Below are 20247 nucleotides of genomic sequence, written 5' to 3' on the forward strand. Positions count from 1 at the left end.
CCAAATCACGCTCTGTTCTCAAATTACTGGCATTGTATCTGTTGGTGCCAAATTATATTACAGTCGTTGGCAATAAATAAAATGCAAGGGCAGTGTCACAATAAGTGGAGCTACAGTGACTGACATCAGTTGACAGTGAAACACGAAAACGAGAGGCTGCAAAATAAAGTGAGATAGTAGTACTTAAACCTCACTGGGGTGGTTATGCTGGAAGCAAAAAGATGAAGAGCAAAGTCTGTTTGATCAGGTGGGAAGCCAGAGTCCTGCGATATTAAAGCCCAGGCTACCCAAAGCAACGGGTATTTGTGAATGTCTCAGCACAGCCACAGCAGACACCTATCATAAATGCAAGGCAGATCTAACGTAGCGGTGGTGTTTATTTTAACAAATAAACTCTTGTTGACATCAAAAGGTAGCAAGGGTTGTCACGTTCTCCCGAACGCAACCAAAGGTACAGTTCACAAGTGACACGGACAGGAACGCACAGGAGGGCTTGGCCAGCTTCGGCCAGTGCAGCTTCACCTGTTCGGAACTGGGCAGGAGGATGAATGAGCAGGAAAGCCAAGGGCAGGGGTGGGGAAATGAAAGACAAAGCAGTTTTTCTTGTGCAAGTAGCTACATGTTACAGCTACCCTGACGATAGCTGCGTGTTGCAGTTGTGCTGTTCCCCCATCTGCTTCCCCAGCTGCAAGTCTCAGGTGCCGCATGCACCCGATGCACGTTTCAGCCAAGTTTGGCCTGAAGACTTTGGGCAGGGAGTCTAACTAAAAGTGTGCACATCTATACGAAGCTTACATATATCTGCTTCACAGAAGGAGAGGAAAACCCACATCACATCGTTGAAGATGAGCCTTCATGCTGAATTGGCACAGGTACCCACAATGGAAATAAATCCATCAGAACAGAGCAATCATATCAGACATTTCTTCCTCTACAAATCTAGGCTTGCGTGTTGTGCTTTGGGTGAGGAATTAGTTTTTCACTGAAGCACATCTTCGCACATCATTTAATTCACATGATTCTTATTTTACTCAATGTTTTTCACAGCATTTCCTAATCAGAAGAGGTGCAGAGGCACTTGGTCTCCCAATAATCAATCTGACATTTTTTCTGGCAAGACATTTACATCAAACAGCCAACTTTACTCCGTAACTCAGAACATGCTTTTATTGTGCCACACCTCAGCCCAGCTGAATTCATCATCTTACCAAGACAGTGTGCTGATTTTAACTGCTGAAATATTAACATTACAGTGAACTTCAGTCGATCGAAAGGACACACTATCATCTCAATCAACTGCAATTTCATGGTAATTAATTAACTTGTCTTCAGGAAAACACACATCGTGATTTTCTGGAAAGTTCCTGGAAAACAGTCCCCTCCTATCCTTGCCCTTGTAAATACACAAGACTCTTTTGCACACGCGTTGGGAGTGTGAGACCTGTCTTATACTGCCATTATGAACCACTCACAGTTTGGGCTTTTGCGGAGCTCCAGCGAGGTTGCTGTTAACTGCTGACAGGTTTCGCAAAGTCTCACTCAGGTTAGATGCTACCAATACCTCTGCACATGAAGCATCTCTCCGAAGAGGTTAGGAATAAAACCCTCACAGGTTTTTACTGCTAGGATTAACCTTTCTCTTCAGGCTGACAGTCCCACCCCGAGCACCAGATGCTCCCATGTTACTTGTTTTACTGATTTTTTTCAGGATTTCTACTTCCTTCATTTAAGTTTCCTGCAGAGCTTTCTGTCCACAGACATTGTTTCGAGCCCTTTTGTTTATTGAATCCTAATGTGTTAATGCCAAATAGTGTTGGGCTCTGCTAAAATACGCATCTATCCCCTTTAAATAGCTAAACTGTTTAACGACCATACTCTGTACTCTGCATACTCAGAGCACCCAAGACTATCAGAAAAAATAAAAGTTCTTGCATATAGAAAACAACAGTGATCTTAAACCTTACAGCTATTTTCTTCATTTTGGAAAACAAAGAACTCAATCAATCCTCTCAACATTGTCCAGAAAGGGTAACACCAAGCCTGCTCCAGTTTAAGCACCACATGAGATTTTGCTTTGTTGAGCAACAGCATAAAAGATTCAGCTCCAGGATAATCAATCAAGGATGGACTCTGCGTATTGACAGGTTGCTACGTTACTAAGACTCCATATATACTAGAAATGTTTAGACAATATTTTCTCTGACTGAGCAGTAATTCTGGCTGTGACAAGGAAAAAAAAAAAAACCCAGACAAGTTGTTGAAACAGATGCCAAAGATTTTATACAAGGAATGTCATGGCTGCTTTCTCTTTGTGCATTAACATGGTAGTAAAGCTACATGCATAAACAGCACACGGGGCACAGCCTACAAACCAAAACCACATTGCTCACCCATTAAAAAAATAAAAACTTTGAAGCACAGAATTATGCTTGATGTGCAGAATGTCTTTCAAGAGAGGATTTCTACCTACTTGTGCCCTCCCTTGGGCAACTGTCAGTTTATGGCAGACTTTGCTTACAAAAACATTAGACAATCCCCAGTAAACTCGGCGAGTACCAGAGGTGTCCTGGAACATCTTCCAAGTTTACTTCTGTGTGTAGGCTGGACGTAGCTGCAAATCACTTTCCGAGTATGTTCTTTCAGAGACAAAGTGAGAACTGCTCGTTACAAGGAAAAAGTCAGTACACTTGTTCAGAAGATAAAGTCTTTTATAGCAGTTAATTTAATATACAGTCCAGAAACAGGGTGTTGGGCACTCATCTACACAAGAGCACATTTAATAAGCTGGAGAGAAAAATACCACTGTTCCAGGACATTGCATCAAACTCCAGCCACTCCAAGAGGAGACAACTCATGTGGTGGAAGAATTCTTGTTTATGTAAGCCAAGAAGGGAGAAGTTTAGGCAGTTCAATCCACAATGGTCTCTTACTTCTTATAACTGGAACCACAAATCCACAGTACAAGACAGTATTAGTTAGGTTAAGTGGTGCTTTTGATAATAAAGTCAGTGAATTCATTGCAGTCCTTTAATAAAAGGATGAAGTCCAGTGAGTGCCAGTTGCTAGGAGCAAAGGAGAAAGGTTCCCATTTTCCAGGTGGATTTGTAAGTTCATATTATTAGAAAAAAGGTAAGTCAAATCTGTGCAGTTTCTATGCAACCACATCTGAGAACACAGAGGCTCCAGAGACTCTGGGTTCATGTAAAAAGTGGGGGAAAAGAAGTCATCACAAACCAAACAACACAAACTTCGTATTTTAGAATTGCCTACGTATCTTGTTCTCTTGTTCTGCTCTGGACAAAACTTTTAACTGCAACAAGCTGGCAGAGAAACTCGAAGAAAACCTGAGTACATGAGAACATTATCAGGGAGAGCAAGACCCTGCGATCTTTTGATCTGGTACTGAAGCTGAAACGGCAAAATCAGAACGCTTTGTCTTGTGCCATATGATTTGCTTTACCTTTCAGAGCTCTGCTGGTCTCTACTTCAGTAGAGGTCTCTACTTCAACTTGATGCCTCTTGCACTGTAAGACCACTGCTCATATCACAGTTCAAACAAACTTGCTAATGAATCTGGGCTTAATCTTCCACGGCCAAACGTACAACACCTCCAGATGTAGGGTTGGTTGAATTACCAGGTGTAATTCATACCTCAATATTGGAGATTTCCCTGCAACACAGAGTCCAAACCTTCCTCACAGGACATCATGATCAGAAAGACGTTCCAAAAGAAGAATCAGAAGGCCATAAGTCTGATCCAATATAGTAAGGAACAACACCATCCATCATTTGAACTAGGAATATTCAAAGCTCCATTAGCCAACCACATTCTTAATATACTGAATTATACATAGATAGATATAGATTTATTTTTTTTTAATTGGAATAAAATACACTGGATTTTCGTTTGCTCATTTACAGGGAAGCTCCCTCCCTTTCCCGTTAATTTGAAATTAAAACGTAGAGGCTGAACATAAGCTCATTCCCAGCGTTCCAAGATGGATATAACATGACAGGAGGCCAGAAACTGGAAACATGCACTCTGGCTGCAACAGGTTAAGAGGTGAAAGGGAGACCAGATATTTTCATTTGTAACCCTGAGAACATAAGGAATTGCAGAGATCTGAAGAATGGCCTGGGGTTAGAGGTCACCAGGCTTTTTATTGCAGTTAAAGCAAACTCGGACTGGGTGATCCCATCCACGAGAGGGAACTGCTCTGCGGTCGTGTGAGCATTCATCGCAGAAGCCCTGGCCACAGGCCCGACAGTGATGTTTGGAGAGTTTGATACTGAATTCCTTCCGGCAGTTGTGGCAGTGCAGGATTTCATGGTCTGGTACCCAGTATGCAGGTCGGGCAGCATCTTTTACTAGACCTATGGAGGAAGTGAGGTGGGGGGATGAGAAAGAGCGAGAAGAAAAATCTGAACGTGAGCATGCCAGGAACGTGCTCCAGAGGAAGTACTCGCACGCTGCAAGCCATACCACTGCCATTGTGGGAAAGAAGGCCTACTGACAGAACACTTCAGTGCCACATGTAGCCAGTTAGGCTATTCTCCCACATTCTACCTCTCTTCAAAGGGATAGATTGTTTCTCCTTAAATGGTGGCATCTTCCCTTACTCAGACTCTTCCAGAGATTGAGACACTTGCTTTTCCCTACCTTCAGTTTCAGCTGCAGCCACAAAAAAACCACAGTCACCAAACCAAACGTTCAGAAACCCATGTACTGTCTGAACTGAGAAAGAGATTTATTCTTCGTTCAGACAACAAACATCCACAAGGATGATGGCAGGACATGCTGTAAGCAAAGCAGTGGAACAACGATCTGCGCAACAAGTAGGAAGTCAGGTCCACAATAGAAGATTCAAATGCAAAGTGTTTGCTGACATACCCGAACTGCTACCTAGCACATGAAAGAGCAGCAAACTTTCACCGTACTAAGCTCACCATTAAAGATCCCACTGTTGGTTACTTTCCCATCATTACCAACCTGGACAGCTTCAGATTCTCAGCCTTCCCTTGCAGAAGTACCAAGTGCCAGCAGTATCTGTGAACACACTTAAAAGGCACTCAGCATCTCTGGAAGAAAACCAAACCTGATAAAACACTTCCTAATTGGCCAGTCTTTAGGGAACTCAAGCTGGTGGGTCACTGCAGTGATGCATCAGGGGAGCACGAATCACTCACAGCTTGGTGCACACAAGATTTGAACGACAGGGAAAAAAGAGAAGGTATGAACTGCAGAAACAATGTGCTGAAAATCAAGAGGAAACATCAAGTGAGAGGGGTGCAGGGGGCTGTAGAACTCTCAACCAACAGCGGTATCATAGTGGAGGTGCCAACCTGTCACACAAACTCTTGAAGTTTAATCAGAAGTTTTGCTCTGTGAAATGAAAGAAGAAGAAAAAAACAAACTACCAGAAAAGAACAGAGCTCACCTAAGGGAATGTCCATGGCGGTCACCACTGCTCCAAGAGTGTTCTGCACAGCTTCCCCCACCTTCCTAGCAATAAGTGTTCCCCCTTCCTCATCTGAAGGCAGCTCAGCCACATCTGCATGACACAACAGTAAACGTTTCAACACAAGTCCAGCACAATTTCTGGCAAGTTTCACTTAATTTACATTAGCAAAAATCAGCAGCAAACCCAAAAGGCAGATTGGAGCCTCTCCTCAGCCTTTATGTCCCACATCCCCAGCCTTGGATTGCAGTTTTCACTTTCTTTTCAGCAATAACAGACAAAATCCACAGTCTGCTGAAGCAGCAGCATCCCTGCTCTGATGCTAGCTCCATACCATCAGCAGGTGACGGAAAAACAAAGTAAAGATCCAATTGGAAAATAATTTTGTCAGGGGGTCAGATATCTGGTAGCTCGTTGCAAGGGTCATCTTCCTGCCAAAAGGCATTGAGCTCTTGAGCTTCCCTACTGAAAACTCTGTGCCAAAGCCCAGTCTGAACAACACTGTCTACCTCCAATGGGAATGGTTGTGATCCAGAAGTCAGGGACAAAGACTTCAGACTAACTATTGCCCAGGGATAATTCTGTCACTATCAACTCAAAATTACCTAGTTGGATGCCCCTGTTTTCATAGCAGTTGTCACACACACGCACTGGTGCTGGTCCCCAGCCTCGCTCAGGCACCGGACGGGTCTTAGAAGAACAGCCATCACAGAAGCCCTCTCCACAGGCCCGGCAGTGATGTTTAGTGTCATTATCTTTAAACGGTGTGTTGCACTTATTACAACTCTAATTAGAACATAGAAAGAAAAACTGTTGGTTTCATCTTCCTAATAGAAAGAGAGTGCATAATACCAGGATGGCATGACTCAGACTGAAATTGTGAAAAATAGAAAAATATAGTTACACCCGAGACTTGAGTGCTACCAGTCTCATAACTTTACCCTAGGGAGTGATCCAGACAGGTAGATGTACAGTGGTTAAGCCAATAGATTGCTACGATCCCATCATTCACAATCACAAATAATTACAGCCACATCATGCAGGGCTGAATGGTGGGTATTTGATCTTTCATTGAAGAAGTATTTGTTTCCTGCAAGACACAGCAAATCCTTTTCTAGTTGATTTGTCGGGGCCAACTTTTTGCATCTGGTATGAAACCAGAGTTTAATCTCAGCACCTATAAAAATAGTACTATCAACTGCAATAGCCAGATTTAGGATGCCGATTCTTTGCTTTGAAGAGCAAGTTCATGCAAGCCAGGAATTCTGTGATACTGCTGGGACAGGAGGTCACAAGAAGTAGGGAGGAAATAGCCTCTTTAGCAGGGCTGGGCAGAGTCTCTGTTCATACTTCCTCTGGCTGAGTCAAGAATGGGAAGGGCTGAAAGCATTTCAGTTTTCTCAAAATTGTAGGAGAAGGGCTTGCTGAATTAAAGCAAGAAGCATTTGAAATCTGCAAAATACTACATTACTTAAAGGATGAAGACAAGGGGTTTTAGCTACGCAAAGCTTTTCTCCACAGCAGCTGCTATTTACCAGGATCTGAGAGTTGGGTCTCCAGTAAGCTGGGGCAATCTGGTCTGTCAACCAGGAGGTCACAGCTTTTGTGGGTCCCAGGCTAAGTTCAGATACTGACTGTGCCATGAAATTCATCCCATCCAACAAACGCTGGGCTGCATTGTTGTTGTCTTTCAGAAATCCATCAGTCTGGAATGAAATGGATATTCATTGGAGAATAAAAACAGGGGAAACTCATTTTTTTAGAAGCAGATGGCTCTGCGACCCACTGCTCCTGTTAAACTGGAGGGCAAGCATGCGAAAAAAAATTCACCAGCCCTGCTTTGAAACATAGGTAGGTTTCAGTGATGTATCATTCACACAAAGTGTTCATAAACTGGCAACTTAGCTATTTCAAGATAGCAAAAGACGACTGCAAGCCCGCTCTTATGAAAGCCAATCCATTTTCTCCATCAATGTCCAGAACCACCAACATAAACACGTGTGTAGCTGCACACATACACAAAGACTGTCCATCAACCAGACTCACCCCTGGCCAGACATGCTCAATTTCTGTCCTCACTACAGTGTTCACAGGATCTTGGTTGCCAAACCAGTACTGTCGGCTGCGGTACACCACCCCACAATTGGGACACTCAATCACATACCTGCAGAAGAGGAAGACAGATTACCTCAGTGAGATACTGGAAGTTCAGCGCACCAGGCAGTACAGAGGCAACAAAAAGCAGAGATATCCTAGTTGCAGTACTCACCCTGACCAGGCGTACTTGGCAAGGCCCAGCCAAGGGGAGTCAGTGGAAGCAGAGGTTTTTGGCACCACGCTGACCTCCATCCCTCGTTCATAACAGGCCTATAACACAAAGGCTCAATTAAAACTGCATTCTTGGAAATCCCAGACTCCGGGTCATGCAGCTGTTTGGCCATGTAAAGCGTATAATTGGCGTACAGTGGTCTCTGCAGCAAAGGAGAACACTCATCAGAACTGATTTAAAAACCAAACCAAACAGTGACATCATGGAAATATTTCTACAGCAATAAAAACCATGATGGTAGCTGAACATTCTCCTGCCTCCTGCACACGTCCTTCAGAAAAACTGACTAATACCAAGCAATGGGCATAAGCAAATAAGAGTAACCGCATCAAGCGTGTAGAAGGTTAGTATCACTCGGCTTGAGAGCAGCTGGGTTCGCAATTTAACTAGCAAATGACACATAGCACACAGAGTTGATGACCCCTCCAAGCAAAAATACAAGTTCAATGGGAATCAATTTTCCTTGTCAAGGCCATGAGCACTTCTCCCATTTGAAAAAAAAAATGCAAGAAAACAGTTACATGCCTGTGATATTCCTCATTTATTGGGCCATCCCTTCCTTCTCTGTTCTTCAGACCTTGTCCTTGTGTCACTACTCACCTTGCAAGTGTAGACTCTGTTATCATACTGATGAGAATATCTGCATCGGCTTTTGGATTCATGAGGGACTCCTTCCTTTGCATGGTTCATGCTCTTCTTACAGCCACACCTGAGTATGCAAAAGCAAACCATGAGCTGATGCTGTTAAATACAGGACCAATGTCACCAGGAGTTAATTTATGTTACTATCTTGCATTTGTATAGGCGTTGGAACTCCAAACCATTTTCAAAACCATACATACATCATTGAAAGGCAGGGTCTTTGGAAGGAGGTGTAGCAACTGTTTCACAGTACAAAGCAGCACCACAAAACAGTTCAGTGCAGGAAATTTTCCTTGTAGCCAATTTAAATTTCACAGAGAATTTTAGGGAGGACTAACCAAGTCTGGAAATTGACCAGGACAGAGTTAACACTGCAGCCTTTGCAAGGAGCTGCCAGAAGTTCTCCGATGAGCATAAAAGAGCAGGAACATAGCACTATACCACATTTGAAAGAATGTTTCCAGAAGCATAATCAGCCATAACATCACACTGCTGTTGTATCTCACAGACTCAAAACACTGCCTGCCATCTACTGCCCTTCCAGGCTCAATCTTCAGGCTCCTCCCAGAGAGCTATGAGCCAAGCTCTAATCAAACCTGGGGCTCCACTTAGATGTAGTCACTGAACACAGCCCAAGCCCACGATGATGTGTGCTTTAGGATTCTTTATATGGTTTAGTTAATAAAAGTGGCCAGAAAAATCATCATAGGGAATTTCAGGGGATTTCTTTAGACACTCCTTTCTTCCTACCCTATGTGCATTGGGGAAAAGATATGGGCAGAACAGGCTTGTAGCCATACACAAAAGTATAGTAGGCAACAACCATGCATCCAGCTGGGATGCAGCAATAACTGCCATCCAATTCACACCAACATTTGAATTTCAAGCAAATTCTTCCTGGAAGTACTAGCTGATGATAGGTGATGTCAGGCGTTAAGGTGTCATGGAAACTTTATGTTCTATGGCTGCAGACTAGAGCAGCACTACCTTCTAGAACGACGAGGGTGCGTTTCTCATCTACTTACCCACAGCTGAGGCACACAGAGGAGCATGTGAAATATTCATCTGGAAAGAAGGAGCTGTGAGCCATCTGGTCATCGGGGATCTCCCCACTGAACCGGTCACTCAGAGCCTGTCAAGCAGAAAAGAATGATCTGGTAAGGGACTGAGAGCAACGCACACATTTTCTGAAGTCTTTTGCAAGCAAAAGAATAAGTTACTCTACTGGAGGGGAGGCAGAGAGAGATAGAGTACACAGCTAACAAATAACATCTTACTAACCTGGAAATAAAGACAGGGATTAGAAACCAAGCAAGAAGACAACCTTGCACTTCTATACAAGTGACCTGAATGCTTGTAAGACACTTACTCTTCTCCTCTCTTCCTGCCTCTGCTTTGAATTTTACAGCAGAAACGGGTGGTAGAAGATTGCATCCACCTCTGTGCACAAAACCCATGCCCAAAACAGCAGGGTGCTTGCTAAAAGGGCTTTGCATTCTGCCAACTGCTAGAAGAAAACTTGGAGTTATTTCTCACAGTACATGAGGACATATTCTTTGCCCCTCAGCCCAGAAAGTGCTGCCCTAAACTTTCCTCTGGTCCCTTGAACAATTGCTCTTCTCTGGTGAAACTGCAAGACTGAGACAAAGGGATTTGTTCCCTTTCCTGGGAGCATCTGTTCTCATATCAAGCCAGTCCTTAGCCTTGGCACGCTTCTTCAGTTCTTTTGGGTGTTATGTTAAAAAAAAAAAAAGTAGTAAACACTGGAACAAGCAGTTGGTTAGGGTTTTTCTTGATGGAGGTCTTTGAAGGCATAAGGTCTAACTGAAACTCTTCCTACAGCTGAGGTAACTATAGCGGCTGCCTTTCTTTCTCTTCCTCCCTCCCAGGGAACGTGGGGGAACATCTCTGCTGTCTAACAACAGTTGACTGCATATACACACAGACATACATATATCTCTCACCACAGCTTGCCTTAGATAAGATCTCTAAGTAGACATCTGATTTAATAGAATTTCAAAGAAATTATCTTTAAGATCTCTTTCAAGCTTGACTGAGAGTGGCCAATGGATTAAAAAGTTAGAGGAGATGGACATAGATCTCTAGGAAGCCTTGTTTCCTCAGGAAGTGAAGTAAAAAAATGTTAATTTGTTGTCAGCAGTGATCTGAACAAAGCGACCACTTTACTTGACACGAATTTAAGTACATTAGCAGCTATATCTGAAACTGCATTACCTGATTATTGCAATAAGTTCCTAGAAATCAAACCGGAATTAACCACTCCGAGCTGTTTTCCCCTTGCTGCCTGTCTGCTCCGTAGTGCAAGGAACTGTGTACACACCACCCTGGCATTTCCTTCTGTGCTTCAGCTACCCCAAATACAGAGCAGCTGGAATTATCTGTTCCAACAGCTGTGACTAGCAGAAAAGACGGCTAACACTACTTTCTTCTGCAGATATGCCCCAGCTCTGCCCACCCCTCCCTGATGACAGCTGTGCTTTTCAAGCCAACAAAAAATATTATGCTAATCACATAATGGTAGCAATGTGTGGAAACTTGTAGGACAGACTGCAAATTTGAAGACCTGAAAACCCCTCTGACATGCTAGCAAGGTGGAACTTTTACGAAAATCACCAGCAGCTCTCTCCAGTTCCTCTTCATCAGCCTTCTGATCTGATGCTGTACCTCTGAAATTATATATCATTTGGCTTGAGCCCATCTTGTTTGCTAGCTACGAGCACATCTCCTTCCTCCTTTGTGCCTCCTAGCCCTTGGGTTACACTACACTCAGTGCTAGATTTTGCCAACCATTAACTCCCTCCAAGTCTCCTGCATTCCCTCTCCTTGTACTGAGGCCATCCTTTGGAATTTCACCTATAACTCCTTCTGGACCTCCTCTTTGTAAATCACTGTCATTAAGTGCTTGTCACTCACAATATCAGTTATTTTTTTCTTCCCCAGTCAGTTTCTTCCTGGCTCAGCATTTTTATTTTGCTCTGTTTTGCTCCTCAACTTTTCTTACCTTTTCAGAGTCTTTGCTAAGGGGTCTGTCTGTTTTAAAGTAAAAATAATTACTCAGTCTACCTGGCTGTTACACAAAAATCATCATCTTCATGGAAGACTTGCTTTATCGCCAGATATCTATCTGCAAATCTCCATCACTGGTTCATGTGCTCTACCTTTATTAGCTGCAACTGACAGTTACTAGCAACAGCAATACAAATAAATATTGGGACAAATTCATCTCCACTTACTTTTAGTGCTTTGTAGATAACCCCAGGCTGTCTAGGTGACCGAGTAGTATTGTTCTCCAGCTGCTGCTCTACAGCTCGCCTAAGTCCAGAGAAATCTGTTGGAGGATTGTATGTCCTTGTTCCCTTGTAGTGGATTGAGCTGAAAGCCTCAGGAAAACAGCTTAGCTTCCGAAACCGATCCTGAATGAGCTTCTCGGGAACCTCAGAAGGATGATCTATATATAAGAGTATCAGCAAGTATATAAACAACTGGCTGTTTAAAATAATATTTAAATTGCACAGTGCTTTCGTAGGCAACACAGTGCTAGTTTTTCTAATCAAACCTTCTAATACATCCAGAATGCACTACTTATATTTTACAAGTACAAAAATAAACAAACTGTTTCCAAAAGCAGTCTCTGGTTTTTGATACACAGCTTTAGAGTCAAAGACCAAGCTCAACAGGTAAAACCAGAAATATCTAGGTTTGGAAACAGAGATATCCAGAGTAAGAAGCAATTTATGACCTAATATAAGGAAACTCCATGTCAGCACACTTGTTAGCTCTTCTCACCAGACCATAACTTGGTATAGCTAGTCGTAGCAGCTGATAAGTGGAGGACATGAACCTTACATGGGCTGCTTATTCTCCATGCCAAACCTGCAGCAAGGAAGACTGAGCCTCTGTCAACCCTTTGTACCCAGTGAAGCACTTCATAACTGGCCACATCAGGTCAGACTCCAACACTGACCACATTCTTCTGCCTGCTTCCGAGTATCTGCTGTACATTTCAGAATAAGGCAGGACCCTTCTTCCCTGCCCTAAACACACTTATCTCAATTATCCATCGAGACAGATAGTTACAGCTTGCTGCAAATCCACCTTTCTTTCCTATCCCTTTTGATCGTAGTAGGAATCATAAAAATATAATTTTTTTACTACCCTGACTTAGCACACAGGTGCAACTATCATTATGGGTCACTAAATCCAACCTGCTGAAATAGCAAATTTCATTAATGATATGAAACTCTAAATTGCTGATCAGCAAATCAGCATGTAACACCAATGTAACTGCCAAGGCAGTTAAAAGTAATTAAGAAGGCACGCTAATACTAACCAGAAAGAATGCCAAGTTCTGCTACCAGTTCAGGACCTCACTGGTTGGAAAAGCCAAAATAAGAATGTGGTCCAGCAAGGAGCTGCTGTAGCATTACACAGCAGAAAACTCCCAGATGTTCACAGACAGCAGGACTGAGCCTCAGCCGCTGCAGAGCAACTCATTAGGGCTCTTGCTCATCAAAGGATCAGAAATGGACAGAAAAAAGAAAGGTTTCAACGTGTCTTTTGACACATAGAAAAAATGGGGCCAGGAAAAGGAATTTACACCCCTGTATATTCAAAATCAAAACATGGCTTGACTTCTATAGGACAGTGCATTTCACTCAGACATACAAATAAAGTACACAATTTAAATACGCATAATCTAGTATGGCATGAGCCAAGTTGAAAATACTGGAGAAAAACACAGAAAGCAACAGGAATAATAGTGTGCCAGGCCTGCTGCTTTGGCCATATCAGATACTTGCACAGAGAAAAGTGGTGTTAAACCATCAGCTCTGTGCCACCACCACCTCAGTCCCAACCTCACACTAGCCTCAGAATGACACTGGTCCACAGAATTTAAAATAGCAGAATGAGGGTACTGTGAGTATTGAAGTTCATCAATTTCATTATTCATGCCCATCCTAGTTTCTACGAAGTTTATTTTATTTTTTTTGTAACAGGATCCTGCACATCCCTGCCAAAATCCCAAGGTGTCTCAGTTTTCACCTTTGCCTTTCACCCATGCTCGTGATCTTGCATGATGACCCCTCCCTACAGCTGGCAGGACTCCCATCATGACTAGTCAGTACTGGTCCAGCTACATGTCCATCTGGCTAAAAGGATTATTCTAGCTCATCTGGGGTAGTCAGGTTGCCATCAGGGAATGCTCTGTTACTTCCATAGCCTGGCTCCTAGACTGGAACAAGTGAGAGCAAAACCCAAACTGCATCTTCTACATGCTAGTAAAGAATGCTGAATATTCAATACAGCCTGATAGTTTATAGATAACGTGTAGTACATTGTAATTCAGTTTCTTACTGCCTACTCACCAGAGCCCAGTAGCTTGGTGTACACAGTCTCATGAAAGATGATGACACCTGGACCCAAAGTTGACAGAGGAACATCTAGGCCACAGCGGGCTGTGGTAGCTTTTAGCTCCTTGGTGAAATGTTTTAAATAAGCCTCCGAGGCATCACCAAGGAATTTGAAGAGATCATTGTGAAGCCTATCAGCACGAGTACGGTAGATGACAAGGTCAGAGATGGCCAGGACCTTCAGCAGCAGCCGTGTTCTCTGGCTCAGGTTCACAGTGGCCCCCAGGAGGCCCTCTGTATCAATTACCACCACTTTGCGGACAGGGTCATAGGCTGCCCAGACTCCAACTGTGCAAGACTCTTGGGCTGGAGATGTCTTGAAGACTTCCCGGCCATAGAAGAAAGTGTGGTTAAGGGTGTGAGACTTGCCATCCCCTGTGTTTCCAAAGATGGACACTACCTTTAGATGCTGGTCAGGACTGCAGTCCAGTTTCTTAATAAAGTCTTCTTCATTTCTTACCTTCAAAAAAAAAAAAGAAAAAATATTATAAATATTATACCTATGCAATTGGAGTAGACAACACTGAAAACACAGCTGATTTCAGGATTCGTAAGATTAACGAGAGTGATTACTTCCTGCTCAGATTTCAACATAAGTTTCTGGGGCACCAAGAAGTCCAAAGCAAAAGTATAAGAAAACAGTTTTGTGGTATGTACACATTAACGGGATTCAGGCTGTTCCATCACATAGCTGTTTTGGAAGTGATGCCTCACTATGATTACCTGTCTAGTGAAACCTCTTGTACCTCACCCCATTCCCTGAGGCAGTCTTTTTAGAGAAAGGAGCGCTACCCTACTTCCAAGTCTGCCAGAACAGCCACTGGGAGCACAGCAGACACTCTCAGTAGCATTGGTCTCCTGAGACAAGCACGCAAATTCAGGTGCAAAACAGGAGTGCTTTTGTCACCTTAACTTGCCCCATCCACACAGGCTGGAGCACCTTTTTAGGGAGAAAAAGCTCCTCTGTGTAGCTGTGCTGCATCTATCCACAGCCAGGGGCTCTCAGATAGAGCCTGTCCCACTCCCACTGCTCTCCAGCTGAGAGATCCTTCAGGTGGACAGACGAGCAGAGAAGAAGAAAGCAAAGCTGTGCACCAGAGTCAGGTGGTCAAAAGCAGGTCAAACCGGCTTTTACAGAAGTGCCATAACTACCTCCATGATCCATTTCATCATTTACTGTATTGTGCTTTCATTAAAAAAACCAACCAACCAACAACAAAAAAACCCAAACAAACAACAACAACACGCCCACAAAATGAAACACACACAAACACGAAACCAAAAAAGAGTAGACAGCCTTCAGCAGGTACTCCTCTTTGGCCTCACACAGATTAAATAACAAGAGTTATGCTATTTAGGTTAGAACACAGGGCATTTTCTGTGCAGATACTAAAGCAACAGGGAACAGCAAACAAGCAATGAAACAGGTTACGGGTCTATACAAAAGCCTGTCTTGGTTTTGTTGCAGAATATGGCCTTGGATTTCAAAGGTTTCATCCTTCTGGCTATGGTTGTTTATCACTTGCTTTTTCTTCCAACAGGTTTTATCCACATATTATGTGGCAGAGAAGAATATGACAGAGGCACTTTTTGAAAAGGATTAAATTCACCTCCTCCATCACGATTCCCTCCTCAAGGAATCCAAGTCAGCCAAAAGGAGCAGGGCTGCCATCCCCTCTTGCCTGCCCCTCAACTTCTGGAAGCTCCTTGGCTGCTTCCCCCTCACAAGTACTGTTGGAAGGTCTCATGATACACGATCCACAGAAGCCACGAGGTAATAAATGGTTTCTTTGAACAAGTTTATTCTTAGATCAGCAAATTAATTTAAGGCTCAGCCAGCCCCATTTGCTCTGGTCAAATCTATCAGCAGCATCCAGACTTTGAAGGAAAATAAAAAACAGCCAGTGTGCCAAAAAATAAAAAACAACCAGTGTGCCAGATTGTGGTTGGGAACAGCGTTCAGAAAGAAAAACTGTGGACTGTGGGGCTGCACTGGCTTCTCACGGACTCAAAGGATTCAAGGCAGCCTCACAGTGTGGAAGAAAACAGGAAATAAAGAAATCAAAATGCTCTCAACAGAATCTTTTCTGGTGTCTGTGGGAGACCATCAAGATAGATACACTCAAGTTACACATGCACAAGAGAGGGTCTGCTTTTTTGGTAGCTCTGATTATTAGCTTGTCATCAGGAAGGTAGTTTAGATGACAGATGCAGTTTCTCAGTGCCTCTGGAGATGTTTCTGTGGATTAAAGGAAGTTCTTTGTTCATGGGATAGCTTCTAAAAACATTCAGAGATTTGATAATATGATAGTGTTATGTGTATGTAAGAAAAAAAGAATAGAATAATTTCTTCTCCAGATTTTTTTGGTATCAACGTCCACCTTCCAAACTTCTTACCGTAAGGGTTGCAGACCCTCTTTTTGCCAGTCAGTGCCTGACCAGACCCGATCATTCTGGTTATAGACTCCCTGGACAGCCCAAGAAATATCAGACTTCAAACAGCTGCTTAAGTATTGGCAGGACAACTAATAACTAAGGCCTTTCAGACAGCACTGGTTATTATTCTGGTATCAGTTTAGGAGAGTATGTGGAAGGAATAGAGTCAGTAATGTCAGAAGACACAAAGGACAATAGGGACCACAGGGATAAGGGTAGTAGCTCTGCAATGCACTCTCACCAGTAAGAAACAGGAATCAACTAACACAATACCCCACTGCACCTAAAATTGTCCCAAACTGAGCTAACACAAATGTCCACACCACCAGCCTTCTTTCACACTCAATGTGCTTTAACAACTGCTGATGCCAGGGCAACTTGTTGTGGGAAGACGACTTGGATTATTGAGCCAGACAGAAGAAAAGTTGGTTCCAGATCAATAAACCAGATCACTCCAGCAGAAAAGTTACTCTGGATATCAAAACAAATGCCCAAAGCACTGAGTATTACACCCTTCTAAGGCTCTAGGCTCTTTCAGACTTCCTTGCAAGACAAAATTCAGGAGTGACTCAGACAAACAAGTCACTCAGGAGCACAAGACTGTATAGAAATCCAGCTAGTCCAATGTTGTGCCTCACAGGACTTGGTAATGTGTGAGAAAAAGCTTAGACATGAATAGAGTAGATGTTTCCTAGTGTGCTTTACCAGCTTTCAGTAGTCAGATGTCAAAGGACTTTGAGCAGTAGATGCATCTAGACAATCATGCTTGGTAGACAACCAGTAGACCTATCCTCTAGAAGATTGTCTAACCCCTTTATGAACCTAGCCATAGTTTTGGATCCTGCAACATCCTGTTACAATAAACCCCATGCGTGTGGTACAGGGAAGAAACAAAACTAAAAAACAAACCAATACAAAAAACCCCACCCTTTGTTTTGTTGAATATGCCTGTATATCATGGGTGTTCCTTGCTCTTGTGCACCTGTCTTCTTTAACCACTGCTAAGCACAGGGATGATACTCTCAGAAAACCATCCACAACAATCCCCATATCAGCGGTCAAATTTACTTCCCTTGAGCAACAGTCTTTGAGACATTTAAAGTCAGAGAGGGTGTAATAAGTGTGTTGAAATACTAATCCCTATTGGGCTTAAGTCCCACTTCTCCATTTTGCTTCCACCTCTAGAGAAGTTTTCATGGTACCGCCTTCTGCTGCATGTGCAACAGACACGTTTCCATAGCTGTGTCCTCTCCCACGTTGCCCAAGAGCTCCACATCTGACATGAACAGCAGAGAGTAAACATGAAACCTTACTTAAATTACACAGCAAGGTCAATTAAGAATGAAAACTTTGTATGTCTAACCTAAGACAAGAAGCATATCTCTCCAGCCCCTTCTCTATTTTGCCATTTCTAGTATCAGAACTCATTTACACTTTTGTTATAGATCTTAGAAGAGAAGAAAATTCTCTTCTAGAAATAATAGTTTTTATTCCATCATAGGTTAAAATCATGGTTAGCCTACTTTTCAGTTTTAACTACATTTCTGTTAGCAACTGTCATCCAGCCCCCCATGCAGTCACTCCATCCAAGCTGAGCTAAGTTGAAGGTGAAGGTCTTCAACAGAAAAAAACCCACAGAACTTCACAGCTAAAATCCTCTCTTAAGGAGGACACAAAAACTCATACCACACTGCCGTGGAACACATCTAGACCTGAAGCCTCCTTGTCACCCATACTTGGAAATCTATTATACCTAACATAAGTTTGCTAGATCCGAGCCATAATAAAATAAAACTGTTTAGAAAGAGACAAGAAACAAGAACTGCTAAAATTACATTCCTGCCTATGAATTTCTTGGAAACAACGTTATTAAAACAATAATATGTTAAAAGCTTAGGAACAAAATCCGTAAAATAGAACGAAGTTTCCAATGACCTGTACTCATACAACTTTAACTCTGCCTCCAGGCAAAATAAACACCTTAAGTGAATCAGATCTTTTTTCCAGTTTTCTCCTTTTAAAACTCTTTATGAACCCTTTAAGGCCTGCTAATATTCACGGAAGCAGTGCACGAAGCCAGAGCTGTGCCACGACGACACAATAGCTCAAAACAAAAATCAAGAGTACTTGGCATAGTATTCACTAGAGCGCCTTCATTTGCTAGTCATACACTGTCATTTTGACTTATATCGTCGTTGCATTTCAAAGTCTTACTCTTTGCTTGACCTGATTTTAACAGAGTATTTTTAATAACTAAAATACATTTTCTGTAATCAAGATGCCATCATATAAATATTTAAATTTATGAGTCACTAGACACGTCCAACAACCAGCACAAGACAATATCTTCTGATACATGACCACTAAATCAGTCAAGAGGATATAAATTTAACACACTTTTCAATGAATGGAAAAACAAGCTACAAGAATTGCAGCAGCACATCCAAATATATACCAGCATAAAATTGCAAACATCTGGAACAAATCAGCCTTCATGTACAAGCAGTCAAAACAATTAAGTGGGGAAAAAAATATTTCCCTTAAAGCATTACTTAACACTGGCAATACAAGCAATTCTGCTCACAATTCATAAAACATTTTAAAAAGATAATGCTTACAAGAATTCAAACACCTGAAACCAGAGGGAGAAACAACAAAGCAAGCTAAAGCAAGATCTGCAACCTTTTAAGCAGCCTTGAACTTCTAAAACACAAAACTGAGACAATTTTAGGAAATTGATCTTAAGGACAGAGTATCATATGAAGCATTAAACCTGGAAACAAGTCTGTCAGATCAGCCCACCTCAACACAGACCAGTTCTTTATGACACAGCTTCTAAATTTTGGCAGCTGTGTTTTAACTCTAAAAAACTTGAGTTCCTATCCAGAGGCAGATTCACACAAAAGTCTTCTGGGTGCATGCCTGAAGTCCCAGGTCCTATCGTTAGGTCATTACATCAGAATTTCAGTGGACATTGAAAACAAGAGATAAACCTATATAGCCTATAAGACAAATTCTGAGAAGAACAACCTGCACCACAGTACAGTGCTGCAACCAAAATTCACATCTCTGCAGAGCTCCTCACAATTGCTCCCAGAAAGGCAGTGCATGAATGCAAGGAAATGCAGCTGGCTTACTCCAGCAACTCCTCCTCAGCTTCACCTAGTTTTGGTCTTATTCCCCATGCTGCATACAAGTCTGGCTTGACCAAAGGAAATCATTTGTCTTAGGGGTGTTTTCTACGCTGATGTTTTCTGTACCTGCTTATTTGCCTTCACTGCAGTACCACCTATGGGTTCAGTTGAGATTTGTTCTATTGGGGTCTGTATACACCCATGAAAATAGTGTCCCTGAACTGAGTATCTTTTCCAGATCAAAGTTATCCTGTTCCTTCACACAGGTCTGGCAAAGTAATTCAGGAACAGTATTTTCATGGGTTTGTACAGAGCCTAACAGAATGAGTCTCGACAGGACCTACAGATTCCTGCAGTGAAGGAAGCTGCCCATGTCCAAAGCCCACGTCTATTTATTACAGGACTCTTTCCTGAAAGAGACAAAGAAATAGAGTTAAATCCTGTTTAACAACCCTACCCAAAGAGAGAGACCCTATTTCAAAGGTTTTAAGTCAGTGGTGGAAAAAACATAAGAGGATAGGAAGCAATTCATTTTGATTGGATTCCTCCCTAACCCAAGAATCAATGTTGGCTGAAATATTGCTACCAGAAATATTGTTACCAGATAAGTTACCCTTGTAGATGACAGCTGACTTACATGAAACTGCTCAAAGCAGTCGTAAGACTAGACAGCCCATTAACCTGTTTGCTGGCTGAAAAACCACTTTTGCAAGAACTCAGAACAAATAAAGACTTCAAGGTAAATGCAACTCCTGCAGAAATAACACTAATTTCAGAGTGCCATCTAACTCTTAAAGAGAACAGTAAACAATGAA

General features: G+C 42.5%; 1 protein-coding gene across 2 annotated transcripts in view; it reads right to left on the reverse strand.

Annotated features, from left to right (window-relative positions):
* Positions 1-2254: 2254 nt before the first annotated feature.
* The window catches only part of ZFYVE1 (zinc finger FYVE-type containing 1), a 28553-nt gene continuing 10560 nt past the window's right edge, over positions 2255-20247 (reverse strand). For both annotated transcript variants that reach the window (XM_064462389.1, XM_064462388.1), the window contains exons 4-13: positions 13818-14322; positions 11685-11899; positions 9456-9562; positions 8389-8497; positions 7729-7826; positions 7506-7623; positions 6995-7165; positions 6065-6245; positions 5439-5552; positions 2255-4374 (exon numbers count right to left, since the gene is read on the reverse strand). In XM_064462389.1, coding sequence (XP_064318459.1) covers positions 4142-4374; positions 5439-5552; positions 6065-6245; positions 6995-7165; positions 7506-7623; positions 7729-7826; positions 8389-8497; positions 9456-9562; positions 11685-11899; positions 13818-14322 — 1851 coding nt within the window. In that variant the 3' untranslated portion in view covers positions 2255-4141. The remainder of the gene's footprint in view (positions 4375-5438; positions 5553-6064; positions 6246-6994; positions 7166-7505; positions 7624-7728; positions 7827-8388; positions 8498-9455; positions 9563-11684; positions 11900-13817; positions 14323-20247) is intronic.

This window comes from Phalacrocorax carbo, chromosome 10 (genome assembly GCF_963921805.1).
Source record: "Phalacrocorax carbo chromosome 10, bPhaCar2.1, whole genome shotgun sequence".
NCBI classification, from domain to species: domain Eukaryota; kingdom Metazoa; phylum Chordata; class Aves; order Suliformes; family Phalacrocoracidae; genus Phalacrocorax; species Phalacrocorax carbo.